General features: G+C 40.1%; 1 protein-coding gene across 5 annotated transcripts in view; it reads left to right on the top strand.

The window, feature by feature from the left end:
- SOX5 (SRY-box transcription factor 5) overlaps window positions 1-16,658 on the top strand; it is a 454,554-nt gene that overhangs the window by 25,034 nt on the left and 412,862 nt on the right. Inside the window, exon 1 of one of the 5 annotated variants that reach the window (XM_089527608.1) lies at window positions 5,885-5,996. The exons of the other annotated variants lie outside the window; for them this stretch is intronic. Within the exon in view, the coding sequence (XP_089383734.1) occupies window positions 5,959-5,996 (38 nt within the window). The 5' untranslated portion in view covers window positions 5,885-5,958. Of the gene's footprint in view, window positions 1-5,884; window positions 5,997-16,658 lie in introns of those variants that run through there. 5 annotated transcript variants of the gene reach the window in all.

The following is a 16,658-nucleotide window of genomic DNA, read 5'->3' as shown; positions in this document are numbered from 1 at the left end:
TGTAGAATCTGTTTCTCTTGAAAAGTAAATTTAAATTTTATTTGATCATATTATATTCTTGTAAACTTTTTCAGAGAGGAAGGGAAGCTTGACTGGTGTCAGCAGTTTGCCCCTTTCCAAGAACTTATCTCCGTGCATTCTAGGCAATATTATTTGTACACTTGCTTTGTAAAGGCTTCCAGGATACTGTGGTTTGAGTAGAAGCACACACATGGCAGGTTAAACTAGAGAAGACTGCTTCTGATGGTGGTCAGAGTGGTGGAGCGATGAAGGGGAACATGGAAACATGGAGCAAAGGAGTTTAAAGTTGAGACAACTTGCCAATTGTCTCCTCTTTTTATTTTATTTTTTTAATGGAAGGTTGAAAGTTCTAGCCAGTTATTTGATTACACTGCTAAATCTTAGTTGCTTAACACCACATGTGAAGTTGGAATAAATAGCCGTCACTCCCTCATACCATATACACACCCACCATGAAATGTCTAAATGCATCCGTCTCCTAAAACAGTCATCTACATTGTGTTGTTCAAACTCCATTTAAAACTGTATTTTATAGTTACCATTTGGGAAGAGGAGAAAAAGGGACAAGAGAATGAACAGAGAGATAGAGGGGAGTACAGTGCCAAAAAAAAAAAAAAAGTGTGGTGATGGTAGAGATGGTAAACAATTGTGTTCAGTCTTCCTTTTTTAAGCAAACTGACCTGGTTTGCACTTCTCAAACTTGTATATGAATCAAAATACAGGTACCTTTTGGTTTTCACTCTTCTTTGAATTTTACATTAATGTTCCTGGCTCAAAAATACCTACCAATGTGTATGTAAAAATCTCTTGAGGCGTTTTAATATGAGTAGAAAAATGCATTATGATAAAATACATTTTTTTTTTCATTTTAGGGTAAAATGCATATACAAGTGTATATTCCATCAGAAAAAAATGGTGTGTGTGTGTGTATGTGTGTGTGTTTAAAAATGCATATAGATGAAGAAATGAACTAAAATGGACTTTTGAATGAACTCTTGTGAATCACAGGCGGGATACAGACTGCCCAAAAATGGTGGTCTCCCCCCGCCCTGATTTTCTCCGCGAGGGAGCCGCAGCGGACAAACCATGCGGCTCCATCGCAGAACAAAAAGAACCCGTAAAAAGCGGGTTCTTCTTGTGGTGCCTTTGTGATGCCACAAGGCGCCAGTGGTGCAATTGTGGCATCAGAAGGGCACCAGGACATGCGGACGCTATGCGTCCATCGCGTCAAAATGGTGGTGCCCATGTGTACAGGGCGCTGCCATTTTGACACCTCTATCATGTGCTAGGGGTGAGGCCGGTATGGATGCTATGTCCTCGGCCACCCCCTAGCATGTGACGGGGCGGTGCAAAGGCCCATTTAAACTGGGCCTAAGATGCCCTTGGTTTTTGATACTAGCTTAGAATGGGATTCAACATATTCATAAAAAATTACTCAGTTAATGACTGTTGGTTATGATAAGTTCATGCCATCATAACACCTTTAAATACCTGATGCTGGGTGGCAATAATTGATACTTATGGCCTTTGTACTCTACTTATGAGTTTCATGGAGATATCTGGTTGGCCGTTTCAAGATCAGAGGCCTGTTGGATAGTAGCAAAGCAACATGCTTTGTGTTCCAAGATGGTTATTGTAGGTTATGGTGACCATGTGTTCTGTCTAGTGAGCCATTCAATCAAAGTTTGGTTGAATGAGAATGAACTCAAAAAAAGAAGAGAAAGTCCAATAACATCAAAAATCCACCAAAGAGTGATACCTTTATTGGGCTAACCAAAATGTACAATATACACATTGCAAGCTTTTGAAGCTTTGCTGGCTTCTTCATCATGCAAGGTGTTAAAACCATACAAGAGAGAAAAAAATTGAAGATTTTAGTCATAGGCCTGCATTTTGTTGTTTTTATTCTCAGTTCAGATGGTATGGAGGGGTGTATCTTGCAGGCTGGCACCTCCTCCTGGCCATGTGACTACTGGGAGATTCTCAGAGTGCAGAAAATTTAACATCCATTTGAAAAACAAAAATACACTTTTTATGTTATTGGATTTGCCATATGGCCAACTTCAACTTTTGGATGTTTTAAGGAAGAAAAAGGACCTTAATATTGATTATCAGTTCTTAGTGTCTGGATAGGAGACTGAGGAAGCACACCAGTCATCTGGTCTTTAGTCTTCTCCACTATGGTGAATTATATTTTTGTTAAAATTATGTAAATTATTTCTAAATTTACAAATATACATATAAATTATACAAATGGTGTTCAGGTCTGTGTCTTCTCTTTCGATGATGCATTTCCTCTGAGGTTCCAGTGCAAAAGTTGCCCACTTATTAGAGATAACAGGACAACCAGATCCTCATGATTATTATTTTTTCTTCATCATATTATCTACCCAGAAATCATTCCATACACGTCAAACTCACTCAGGAGAGATAACCATGGGTCCCAAATGAGAAATACCTTGATGTTGGTTGGAACAGCAACAGTTGGGGTTAAGCAGTCAGATAAAAAAAGATGGAAGTTAAAAAAAAAAATCTGGAACGCACCATGCTTTTGTTGCTGCTGTACATGATAACACTCCTTACTTACCCTTCACTTTTCTGATTTGCCACAAGGGACACGAGTGCCCAGATTGGGAGTTGTGAGCATATCCTCACCATCCACATTTCATGATGAATTGTGGAGCTCTGAATTACCTGATTTGAATTATCTATGAACCAATGACCTATGATTTCCCTATATTTTTCAGAGATACACGTTGGCACTGTTTCCACTTTGCCCCTGCTTCCAGATTAACAATATACACAAACACATACATGATCTCATGGGGAGGTGAGAGATATCCAGATGTTACCACAATCAGTCTTTATTCAGTGGCATTATAATTAGAGCATGTATGTATGTCTGTGCATCAGTAACCTATAAAGGGGAAGGAGAAGCTAAATTGTGAACGTGCCAATTCTGATGTTAATTTTAGAAGTCTCCAAGTTAAAACAGATGGAACAGAACACAAGGCATAGCCAATCCATGGAACTGGAATGAAGTGGAACAGGGAATAATGATTAATTCTTCAGATCAGAAAGGTCTCAATGAGGATGGTGTAAATGTTCACAGGCCTAGCTCAGATTTCGACCCAGGGGTTTGATGGACCACAGTTCAAACAAAATATGAGCCCAGCAACCCTGAACTTTCCCCAAAATATGATTTGTGTTCTTGATCTATCTAACTATCCTGTTCCTTTGTTTTGTTGTCTGGTGTGTGTGTGGGGGGGGGGGGGGGGTGTGGGGAGGTAAACTGGTAAGGAATATACAGAGATAGGAAAAATACAGATTGTTCATTTATATCTACAGTCAAACAATCTTTCAATAAAATGTTAATAACAGAACAGCAGAAGTCCCCCTCACACTACACAATTACAGTGCTTTAATACTACTCTAATGGCCATATGTCCGCCATAGGGAATCCTGAGTATTAGTGACTCACTAAACTACAAATCCCAGGATTCAGACATAGGCAGTTCAAGTGGTATCAAAGTTATGTAGTGCGGTATCAATTGCGTAGTGCGGACAGCTTGGGAAAATGAAGGTCTGTAGCATCCTACTTTACCTCCACTGGCAACATTCCTTTCTTGTCTTTAAAGTGTGGTGGCAACAGGAGTAAGAAGTGAAGGGGAAGCTTTCATCCACATCTTCTGCCTCCCTTTTTCCACTGCTGTCACTAGTTGCTACATATTTTATACCACCATTGGGCACCACACTGCCTGTGGTTCTCATGTAGTTTCCCATATTGTAGTTCCCAGGCTGTTTGAACCACATGCCATGATGTTTTGCAAAAAGATGAGAAAATATCTTTAAAATGTTAAGGAAAAAGCAACATGGGATATACAGTGAATGAAATAAAACATGTATGTGAGAGTCAGGGTGACTCAGCAGAAACAATTAAGAGCCACACAGGTGTAAAAGGTAATGGAATTAACAAGTCCTAAATGCCAAGGACAGAAATATAAAGTGGATAATTGAACACACCTGAGAATTGTTAAGTGGTCAAGGCTGAGATGATGAAATCATTAATTCTGGGTAGAAACAAGAGAACCAATGAGAGTGGATGTACACGCCCACTGGGTGGAAACTGACAAGAGTGGGTGGTATGATCCAAGGACTATAATAATGGCTATGAATCCCAATGTATTTTGTGGGTAGTAGTAGTGGATAGTAGTGAGGAGTATTGTTGTATTGGAGTTGTGTTGGATAGTTTTGGAGCTGTATATAGTAGAATAAAGTAGATCTTTTATATAAGACTACTGAGTTGTCTGGTGTCTTGAGTGAAGATACAAGAGCCAGCTGGATCCTGAAGAAGTGGGAAGACTTCTGTGGAAGCAAGAGTGAGAAGGCTTGGAGAGTTTGTCAGGGTCTTCAGCCTATTCTCTGTAACTCTGCTGCTTTAGAGAAAAGCTTTAACCACTGGCCAAAACTGGTCAGCACCGGTGCGTAACAAGGTGGTGAGTTCGAGCCAGAGGTGAAGAGCTACAACTCCCATCATCCCTGACATAAAAGCCCCCTCCTCCAAAGTTTGCTGCATGCTTTCCAGGGGTGTGTAGGGCAGAAACAGCATGGTATGGTGTTTTGGGCATTGGACTAGGACTCTGGAGACCAGGGTTCAAATCCCCACACAGTCATGGAAACCCACTGGGTGACCTTGGGCATGTCATACTTTCTCAGACTTAGAAGAAGGCAATGATAAATCTCTGAACAAATAAACAAAATGTGATAGATTTGTCTTAGGGTCACCATAAACTGTAAATTATTTGAAGGCACACAAGAGCAACAGCTGGTGGGGGGGGGGAGCAAAATAAAGACATCTCCCCCAAAGAAGAATTTCTGATCCAGAATGAAATTTTCCACCAGTCCCCCAATCTATTTCTGATTGATTTGCTGCCAATCCAAGGGATGTGGCCTAAAAAAGATTCCAAGAGGGATTCCCCTTCCCTCACTTTTGGAAGTCCCCCATCCCTGCTTTAAACTGAGTACCTTACCAGAATCTACCATCCTCACTAATGCATGGAAGTGCAACATAATGATGAGTTATAATAAATAAGCCACTGCTTGAAAATCCACACTGAGAAAAGTGTTCTTTTCTCTTTCTGTATGCATTTTACATCTCTCCCTGCCTCTGTTCCTTTCTAAGGAAAAGTTTGCTCATTGAATGAAGTTTTACATTTCTTAACTCTGAGTGTTAGCAGAATGGAAAGTTGGGAGAGTTTTGGGTTTGGTTGGCTGTGCCATTTAAGGCCAGCATAGAATGACAGGAGTGTATGTTAAAGCTGTGAGCACTGGCAAGGTTGCAGTTGTTAAAAAGTGATATTTTTAAAAAAGCAGAAGTTATTCAAACGAGACATATGGAGGACTGGAAGTGTGATCTTGTGAGACTCAGTTTTTCTCTTTTTTTCCTGGAGAGCAGCTTTAGTTGCAAAATGCAGACCACGTCTCTGGTGGTTTAGAACACCACGTGCAACTGCTGGCCAACAGTCAAAGGAAGATATGTAATATATTCTAGAATCTGTGAATAGATCATCACAGGTAAACTGGAAATTTGCTTTTGTTTTTGCTAATGCATCTGGACAAATGGCTCAGAGTTTCAGTGAAAAACAATCTTAAGACAGAAATGGGAGCACTAAAAGTAGCAAAATGGTGGATTTTCTTTAGTCTTTCAGTATGTACATCTGTATGACACAACACACACAAACGTAACCCTGTCTTTTCTTTCTCCAGTTTCTTAGCCCTGTGTGATAATTTGATCAGAGATAGAAGATGACTGACCTAAGTAGATATTTGATTTCAACCTGCATCTCCCAGTTGCATGATACTATACTGCCACCTCAAATGATTCACACCATTAAACACACACAATTTGGATTAACTTGTCTGCTGAGGAGCCTTTGAATGTCTGCACTGATGTTTGCTGAGGGTACACTGCTCAGGTCTGTTGCATATTATCATTGACATACATGTTTTAAGGATGCACCCTAAAGAATACACCTATTATGTGCATATAAATGTGTAAATAAATATGTGTATGGAGAGCTAGGGGCTCCCCTGTTCACATGCTGATCTAAATATGGTAGGTTATGACTAAATAGGGCTTAGGAGTATGTTGGTAGTGTCAGGAGTTTCCTCTAACTGTGTATGGAGACCTAGGGGCTCCCTTATTCACATGCATGACAAAAAAGTTACTGGTTAGCTACCTGACTGGTGTATAGATAAAAATCAAAGAAGCATAGATTTAGAAGAGACCCCATGGGCTATCCAGCCCATCTCCCTGCCATGCAGGAAGACACAATCAAAACATTTTTGACAGATGGCCATCCACCCTCTCCTTAAAAACCTCCAAAGAGGGAGACTCCACCACCCTCCAAGGCAGTGTATTCCACTGTTGTACAGCTCTTACTGTCAGGCAGTTACTTCTAATGTTAAGGTGGAAATTAACTTAGATGGATGAGTGCTCTGACTCAATACAAAGCTATGCTCCCCTTTGAAAACAAAGTATTATTGTTTCAGAATTATTTCAACCCTACCCAGACTTAGTTGATAGATTGGTTGACTATCGTTCATATTAGTCATGGATAAAATTACATTTCTCCATTCAGATTGATGTTCTACTATAAATACTATCTACTTCATAATATGATTTGTCTTAGGTTTTTGTTTTTTAAAAATTAAATTGTGTCAGATATAACAAAGAAGGGGAGGACATTCACATATTGCTGTTTTCTTAATGATAAAATTCAAACTTTTTGTGACAGTATAGAAACAAATTCTCAAAACTATCTTTGTGGACTGTATGAACAGTTGCTTCTGTTGTTCAGGTTGTCATACCAGAACAGTAAGCAAAGGGCTCTCGTAGCAAATCTGAGACTAACTGTTCAACAGATATTGTAGTATAAGCTTTTGTAGGCTTGGTCTATGTCCTCAAGATGCAATTACTTGAAAGCTCATGCTTTATTTCACACAGTTAGTCTCAGAGATGCCAGAACATCTCTTTGCATACAGATATCCCAGACTAGCAGCTACATCGCTGAAGTCTGCATGCTAGGACAGTGTATGAAGTAATAGCTGTGGTTGTTGGTGACATTAGGAAAACATTGTTTTGTTGTGTCAGTTACTGAATAACAGCAAATCAAATACATAGCTGTGTTTCTATGACATTTTCTTAGTCTAAAGCATGGAAAATACACTGTTGTGTGGACTTCTCCACTGCAGTGTGGTATTCTCTTGAATTAAGATATTTGGAATGAACTAGGAAATCTGATGTCATTATACAGAATAGATGGGGCACATAAATATGAAGTACATTTCTGTTTCAAACTATGTGGAAGAAATACTCATAATTGTCCTGTGACAATATCCGTGGGACTGGCAGTACAGCTTGAAGACAATTGATGGCAGTCCTCTTTTTTGCATGATGAAGGAGAGTAGAATAGATCAGTTCAGAGGATGGTAGACTCTCCATCTTTGGTCTCTAAACAGAGGTTGGATGGGCATCTTTCAGGACTACTGTAGTTATGTATTCTTGAATGCCAGGGGGGTGGTTCATCTGAAGGGTCCTTATGGTCCCTTGCAATTCACCTGGGGGGTAAGTCTCTTTGAACTGAGCTTGGCTTACTTTGCAGCAGACATCTCTAGAACTGTGCTGTTAGCCACCTAGCAGTAAAACACCAATGAGCAGGAACATTGAGGAGCTGTGCATGATAAATAAAAGCATGTGCATGATAGGTATGAAACATAAGTAAATAGTTTTGGCTGCAGTGGTTCATTGATAACGGATGACAATGCGACACTTTCCATTCAGTTTTTGCTTTTATCCTCTCTTCTTCAGTTTAGCTTGAAGAAAGAAGATTGGCAAAGGGAGATAGGGAGGAGAGGTGATGGAGAGGGTTGACCAAATATCACATTTTCAAATGCCATTCAAGACTAGATTGATTGTGGGAATCAGGGAGAAAGCAGCCAAAAGGAGTTTTAATTGTATTGAGGCCCTCCCTCAGCTCATTTGGCCACAGTTGTCTTTAAACTGGTTGCATTTCAGGCCATGATGATTTCCTTAAAAATGTGGTTGAGATAATGATAGTAGGCAGTTTGGCTAATGAAAGGAAAAGACAGTAACAAACAAGGAAAGTGAAAAATGAAATAACATTTTAAGTTTTAATTTTACTAGCCTAATGGTTTTGTTTGTTTGTAGTGAAGGTTGCAGCTTTCTATTTTTAAATTCCACTCTTATTAAGAGATAGGAATTTAAAACTAACCAGCCAAAAGAACACTTCCTAGATGAGCTTCAAGAGTTGTGGTTTTCAGGGTCCTTCAGTCTGATGGTGTCCTTTCTCACTTTCAGGCATGATTTTATCAAATATAATACTGTATGTGCAAACTGGTTCACAGCTATATCTCCATAACAGTACCATGATATAATCCTAAAATATTGTCCTTACAACCCTGAACACATCAGTCCTGTCTGAGTTCACTAGCTAAGCAGTGCTGGTCCTGATGAATATCTGGATAGGTGACCACCCTGTAATACAAGAGCTGCCCAGGTAGGCTAAGAAAGAACTCTTCCCCACAACTTGGAGAGTCATTGCTATGAGTCGAGTTGACCATACTAGACTAGGTGCATTTCATTGTAAAGTACTTTCTGTTTTCCTTGTTAAGAAAGGCAAAAACAAAGTATAGTCAATTCTGTGTTCACGAATTCTTTGTCCACAGATTCAACTATCCATGGCTTAAATTTTTAAAAAATTCCAAAAAAACAAATCTTGATTTTGCTATTTTATATAAGGGACACCATTTTACTACACTACTGTATAAACTCTAATCTATCTGGTCCATGGGCTGCTTTTTGTTGACGATGCTGCCCTCGTTGCCCATACGGAAGCAGCTCTGCAGCGCCTAACATCTTGTTTTGCAACAGCTGCAGAGCTCTTTGGACTGGAAGTCAGTCTGAAGAAAACTGAAGTTCTCTACCAGCCGGCACCACAGGAAGAACACTACCATCCCCACATCACTGTTGGCACATGTGTGCTTGTCCATCCAGCAGTGCACCTACCTGGGAAGCATCATCTCCTCAGATGCCAAGATTGATAAAGAGATCAATCACAGACTGGCAAAGGCATATAGTGCATTTGGAAGGCTTCACAAAAGAGTCTGGAGTAACAAACACTTGAGGCGAAGCACAAAAATCAGTGTGTATAGAGCCATTGTACTGTCTATTCTCCTCTATGGGTCTGAAACATGGGTCACCTATCACCAACACCTACGACTCCTTGAACGCTTTCATCAGCGCTGTTTACGCACAATTCTAAATATACACTGGACTGACTATGTGACAAATGTTGCTGTCCTCGGGCAAGCAGGGATCACCAGCATTGAGGCCACGCTATTGAGGACGCAGCTGCGCTGGGCAGGCCACGTTTCTAGGATGAAGGACCATCGCCTCCCAAAAATAGTATTCTACGGTGAACTCGCCACGGGTCAGCGTAAGAGGGGCGCCCCAAAGAAGAGATACAAGGACTCCCTGAAACAACATCTCAGGCTTGGCCAAATTGATCACCAACAATGGTCTGCCTTGGCCTCACATCGGGAGGAATGCACTATCCACGATGCTGCAGCCTTTTTCAAAAGCTCACGGCGAACGAGTCTCGAAGAGAAACGACAACGCAGAAAGAACCACAACCCGGAAACATCACCCAAGGAGACCTTCCACTGTGCTTTCTGCAACCAGACCTGTTTGTCTCGGATTGGCCTTTTTAGTCACCAATGCGCTTGTACAAAGTGTGGGATGAGTCCTTCCTGAATCTTCGTTCGCGAAGCAAAGCCAGAGAGAGTATATAATGGGACTTAAGCATCCACAAAATTTAGTATCCATGCAGGGGGTGGGGGTGGGGGGTGGTTGGAGTCAAACCCGAGCGGATACCAAGGGCCCAATGTAATATACTTATATCCATATTAAATAAGCAATTTTGTAGGTACATAAACAAGCATTAGTATCAAAAAAATTGCAAAACAAGTATTTACCGTGTTCTCTTTTAGGCAATCAGATTTTTCTCTCACCAAGATGAAGGTGCTGAAGGAAACTGTTCTACTGTTGGGAAGAGAGCCTTTTTCTAAGCCATGTCATTTGAGGCTGTCTATCTGACTAAAGTCACATTTATTTTCTGGATGAACTTAATATCTTTAGAAATAGCAAGAGTAGAAAAGTCCTAATTAATCCTTCTTACTATGAGTGGCTGTAACAGTAAGTAATGTTCTGCTTAATCCATTACCTTCCCATGAATAAGGAGAAAATGAGCCTAAAGAATTCTGGATTAAAGGAAAGGGAGGGTGGTTATACATGTATTGCACTTTTCCTGGCAACTGCGCCTTGGTAAGAATATGCCTATACAGCTAATCTAGATCTCTCATCGGCCTATCTGATCTTACACAGACAATACTTATCTAAATCTTGGAAAGTTAAAATAAAACACAGCAACAACAACTGTTGAAAGTAACATACATGATCAGATAGGATTCTCTTCCATAATCAAAAAGGGCCCATCACCTGATTTCATGTTCTGCCCACTTTCCACTCCATACACTGACCTGGCAGTACTTAAGAGTACCAGGTGCATGAAAAGATCACAAGGCTGGATGTGAAAACTGATGCAGCAATGCAAAGATTTGTTCTTAGATGAAAAAATGAAAGAAAGAAAGAAAGAAAGAACCAGCTGCATTCCTTGTGACTTCAAACTGCACCATGGTGCCTCCTACATTTGTTTGTTTGTTTCTGAATGGTGTTCAAATGTATTATGACTAAAAATAATAGGGAGGGGGGCTCCTTTTCTCCTTCATTTTATTTGAACATATATCTCTCCATAAAGGAGGCATGGGAGGCTCCAATATAATGAAACAAGGCCTGAAAGCAGTTTTTATAACCACATATTATGTCTCAAGAAATATAGGCTTGTTCCTGAAATAGTGCCAGTCAACATTATATGTCACTGTTACTGTTCGTGCCATGCTATTACCCTAAAGGCAACATTGAATATATGCTTCGCCCAGGTATCATGAAGGTTTATTGGACCTGTAGTAAGGGCTATTGTAAATACTAGCTTTTCATAACCACTGATTTTCTTGTCTCTGAGTTTGATTTCTGAGCAGTGCTATATCTGTGTGGGAAAGGGAAGCCATTAGGATTTGGGGTTGCTGAAGACAGCATTGGAAAAACGGCCTTTCAGTTCTGCAACTGAAACATCAGCTACATAAGGGTTGTGGCTCAGTGATGGATCACATACTTTCCATGCAAAAGATCCCAAGTTTGATCCCCATTCTCTCTCAATTAGAGTGGGAAAGACTACTGCCTGATATTTTGCTGAGCCAGTGCCAGACTATGTAGTGTAGGCAATACTGGGCCAGATCTGAAAATAAATATTTCTCCTTCCCCATCCTCCCCCTTGTTTTGAACCTATTGCCAGTCACTTTCATTGAACAAACTTCATTCTAGTGTTATGAGAGATCAGAGCTTGGAAAATGTACTTTTTCTTTCCTTTTCATTTTTGACTACAGTCCAATAATTCCCACAGTCAACCTGGTCTGTGGGGGAAATGCTGGCTGGGGGATTCTTTTAAGAGATGCGAGCTTAAAAAATAATGTTTCCAAGCTTTTCAAAATAACTATACAGTTATCATCTTTGACACTGAGAAAGATTCTCTCTGCAGAAGAAGAGGGCACTTTCCTAGTTAACTGCAGTGGCTTCTATAGTCGTAACACATATCACCCTTTGCAGTCCTGTAGATTTTTCATCCAAAGGGTCTTTCCAGGATTGCATATTACACTGTCATCTCTAGAGATGTGAAGGCCTAAGATGAAAAACACAGAGGGGAGCAACAGGGTTTTTTTTTTGGTTTTTTTTTTTTTGGGGGGGGGGGGTATTCCCTGAGAAAAAATGTTTAAAATGAGTTATGGAAGATTTTTATTTAGAATGATACATAAAATGTTTAAGACAAGCTGTTCATATAATTACTTCTCCAAAATTAGCAGGAAGACTTTGATGTAAGACTATGTACAGTATCAGATCATTACAGTTCCAGGTCTTGGTTCCCCTTTCTCAGTTCTTTTAATGATAATTGAGTGCTTTATGCCTGCTTGTCAACTTTGGCAAACTAAAAGACACAAAGTAATTGTCTTTGTTTTAATAATACTGATATTGTCTTCTGTTTTCATCATTGGCCAGGGCGTTTTGGGAACTGTTATCCAAAACAGTATTTATTTATTTTTTTAGGCTCTGATAGAGAGTAGCCTCATACAACAACCTTGTGCATTATATTATATCTACTCTGATTCACAGTGAAACTTTAATTACTGAGCCAAAAATCTTACCGATAAGTACGTGGGAGGTGTCCAGTCTCATGACTTAGCCATGAAGTAGGATATAGCCACCCTGATTTGGAACTCTTCTCTGGCATAAATTCACCAAGTGGTCTTAGACAAACGTCTTGGCCTCAGTCTGAATTTCAGCCCCTACCCCAACATCTGTAGCAATGTAGGAATTAATAGCGTTAACTATTCTTAGTGCAAAGTCTTTGCTCTACAGTGGGCTGCATCCTTTCTCTACATATATATTATTCTTCTCCAAGTATTATAAAATTAATGTGTGTGTTATACTGATAAGCTGTTCTCTGGACAGATAGCGTTAGATAGAATATTCTTTTCACAACCATAGTCTAATACTTAATACAAGAGAATATAGAGATGATATTGCTGTTTTCAGCTTGGGCATCATAAACAGAGGAACAGTAGTTATTTAGCTGGTAGTGAAAGTAGGACCGTGTATGGTAAGAAAGAGGATAAGCACTTTAGTTAATTGAGGAATCAACTTTGTCTATTAAAATGACAGGTGTAAACTTGCAGCACAGAATCCACATCACCACCATTGGCTGATTTATTGTATGACACTATCAAGAACTGAAGTGGTATGAAATAAATTAAACTCGCACTGCCATCAATAACAGCAAAGTGTCTTGTAGTGCCCTAAAGGCTAACGGATTTATTAGGGCAAAGATTTCCATAATACAAAGTCCATTTTTGCACCTGCATCTGCTCTTTATAAGGTAGTGTTTTGATATGTTATTAGTCTTTCAGGTGATTCTCCACTATGGAAAATTGTCATCAATGGAAGAAATGCTCAACCCCCACCCACCCCGGTTAATTAATGATTGCTTAGAAGCATGTCACACGTAGATGCACACACATTTTATTACAGTTGTCTTTTCTTTTAGAAATACCTTTGGATTCTCCAGTGCTTAAAAATGATCTCCCCCAGGCTTTTTGGCTTTTAACTGATGTTAATTTAGTGAGGAGGGGAAGAAATGATTGGCAAATTGAGCTGATTGAATTTTGGCCTAATAATCCAAGGTATGAATTTCAAGGACCTGCATGAAGTTAAATTTCTTCACATCCTGGGAGGATGGGGGAGTGCAAGAAGTTGTACTCAACCATATTTTCTTGTTATGGCCAAACTGAGAATTATGGCCAGTGGCTTCCAAACAAGCCAGGATCCAGAAGCCAACTTGGAATTACAGCTTTTTATTCAGCAATGTTCATAAGCCATTAACTACAGTTTCCCAGTCAGGATGTCTTGCTCTGACTTAATGATAATAATAAATAAAATTTTTATTTATATACCGCCCTTCCATCAGATCAGGGCGGTTTACAACAATTAAAATACAATAAACAATAAACATTAAAATCATACACGAATTACATAAAACATAAAAACAAAAGGCCCCAGGTTAGCCAATCCTGTTGCCGGTGCGGCGGGGGGGAGGGGGGCCTATGGGACCTTATTCAGGGAATGCTATCCCAAACAGGTAGGTCTTCAAGTCCCGTCTGAATTGGGCCAGGGAGGTAGCTGAGCGGAGCTCTATGGGCAGCGTGTTCCAAAGGGCCGGGGCGGCGATGGAAAATGTCCTCCTGGTAGTGGAGACAAACCTTGCCCCGGGAACCCTAAGTAATTGCTGCCCAGATGTTCTGAGGGTGCGGGGCGGAATGTATGGGGAGAGACGGTCCTTCAGGTATCCTGGGCCCAGGCCATTTAGGGCTTTATAGGTCATCACCAACACCTTATATTGCGTCCTGGCTTGTCAATCCATTTGAGTGAAAGGATAGGCAAAGCTGCTCCACAAAGTTGCACAAAAGCACATGCATATTGTGGCTTGTTAAGCAGAGATCAAGTTATCAAAATTTATCCAGCATGTTTGCTGAGGTCCAAGGTGGAATTTCAAGAGTCTCTTAATATTAGCCAATATATGATGACAGATAATGGCAGGGATCTGTAATTTGGACTGTAATAAAGCCCTACTGAGTGAGACCAAAGAGATATCCTTTAAATAGACCATGAGCAGGACATGGAGGCAATAGCCTTTTCCCATTTTTGTTCCCCCAGTAGCCAGTTGTCACTGAAACACTATCACTAAAGCATTTGCTTGGATGTTTTTCCTTTCCTTTCTTCCTTTTTAATTTTCTTCTTTGGGAGTGGAATGAGGAGGGGAGAAGTGAGGTAGATATTGCTGGTGAGCTTTGCTAGCATATATTAATACCACAAGCCAAAATCTGCTATACTAGAAGCCTAATTCCATGGGAGCAAGGAAAGGTGTTATGAGAATATACCCTTAAAACGTCAACTAGAAAGCCCCATCTTTGTGCTTTCTTGTTTTTTTGGAACTGGGCCTAAAATGTCCCTTCCCCACACATGGCCATCTGCACAATGCATTTGCTGTGTGTGTGTGTGCGTGTGTGCGTGCGTGATGAATTCCTAGGGACACTGAAAGTGATGTGTATATATACTGAGGGAAATAATATACATAAGATGAAACTATCAGGAAAGGACAATTCTATGCCTAGCTCAAACTGCAGAGTGAGGAAAGAGTCGGTTCCTGTGTGTTGAACAGCTTTCCAGCTCTTCTAGTTAACTCACTCCAGACATGCACACACCTCCATTTTTTTCCTGGAGTATCTTTAATAGAAGGATTCCTATAATCTTGAAGCTGTCATCCTAAAGTGGTCTGCAGAGACCCCCAGCTATAAATCTCCATATTTCTGTCTGCCTCGCAGATAGATTTACACAACCGGAATCACACAGCAATGCTGAAAGCACTCCGCTAGGGAATCCTCCTAAATATTTAAGACTTTAGCTTATGGTTTAAATATGGGAAGGGGATTTCTTACTGTTCAGAAATACTTGTATTGGTACACTGGAAAATCCAGAAACTGGGGGCAGAAGAAAAGAAAAATGTGCTTGTATGCATTGATGGACTTAATGCATATAGGAATGAGTGACGATAAACCTCAAGAGGTAGCATTTCCAATGAAATGTGTCTTAAACCAAACCAGAGGCCACTGCTTTTAACAATCCACCCAAGTTGTCGGTAACTGAGGTAGGTTTGAGCTCAGTGCATAATAGCCTTCTTTCACACTGTCAGATTAGTTTCCCAAAGAAAGGTTTGGCAGAGAGCTGTTTTCCAATCCAACTTTCCATCACTTTCTACAATACTGCATTTCACTGGCTCAGGCATTTCTTGAGCCGGTAGGTAAGGCTGTATGGCATTCTAAACAAAGATGGGATTTAAACAGAGGTGCAAAAGAAAGGAGTGGGTGGATTGTCCTTTCCCAGTGCTTGCCCCCAGCTCCTTTTCATAACATTCACTCCAGTTTGCAGTACTATCTGAAGAAGAAGAAAAGTAAAATTAAAAATCCAGAATTAGAGAAGAGTTATGCAGTATGTTCTAACTCTGAAGTTTTGACTCATTGCTGGTGATCAACAAATATATAATACACACAATCTTGTGCTATGCTATTAACGAAAAATGATATTATGGTATAAAAACATCCATGAAAGGTAGACTACAGCTTTATAGTTGTTGTCCTGGTATGGTACAGAAATATTAGCTAAGTTTTTTCTCTCTAGAGTTTATTGAGAGCTGGTTTTGCTGAAGACATGGAGGTGGTGAGTCACTTGATGTCTCCTTGCATGGTCAGTGTTAAGTTGGAGCCACTGTTTTATACAAACTTACAAATCTGCTTTCAAGACAAGAAGAATCTTCATTCCTCCCTCCCTCCCTTGTGGAAGACAAGCTGTAATCTTCCATTAAGATAGGATGAACATTTCTGAATATAGGAAAAGGATTTCTGAATCAGACTATAAATATATCAAACGTATTTCTGGATTGGTCTAAAATTTATTCTAATCCAGAATCCTGCTTCTTAAAGTGCCTAGTTATAGGCACGAAGAATCTGACATAAAGGACATAAAAGAAATAGTTCCTCCCTGTTTTTCCCAGTCCACATACTGTCTCCTTGTTGCTGACTCTGAACCTTGGAGGTTCTATAGAGCCATCATGGCTAGAAGCCATTGATGTTGATAACCTCATTTCACCATAGCCAACTAAACTAGCACCTACTACCACCTCTCATGGAAGCAAATCCTGTAGATTAATAGGTAATGCATGAAGCGGTACTTTGACTTGGGTTTGTTGTCAGTCAGTTTCATAGGATGTTAACAAATTCCACACTGTGTGAGATGGGGATTCTACCTTCTCTGGATCATGCATAATTCAATAAGT

The sequence above is a fragment of the Sceloporus occidentalis genome, unplaced genomic scaffold (genome assembly GCF_023333645.1).
Source record: "Sceloporus occidentalis isolate IW3139 unplaced genomic scaffold, rSceOcc1.0.p SCAF_5, whole genome shotgun sequence".
Lineage (NCBI taxonomy): Eukaryota > Metazoa > Chordata > Lepidosauria > Squamata > Phrynosomatidae > Sceloporus > Sceloporus occidentalis.
The sequence above is the reverse complement of the archived record's forward strand: the minus strand, read 5'-3'. Positions and strand labels throughout refer to the sequence as shown.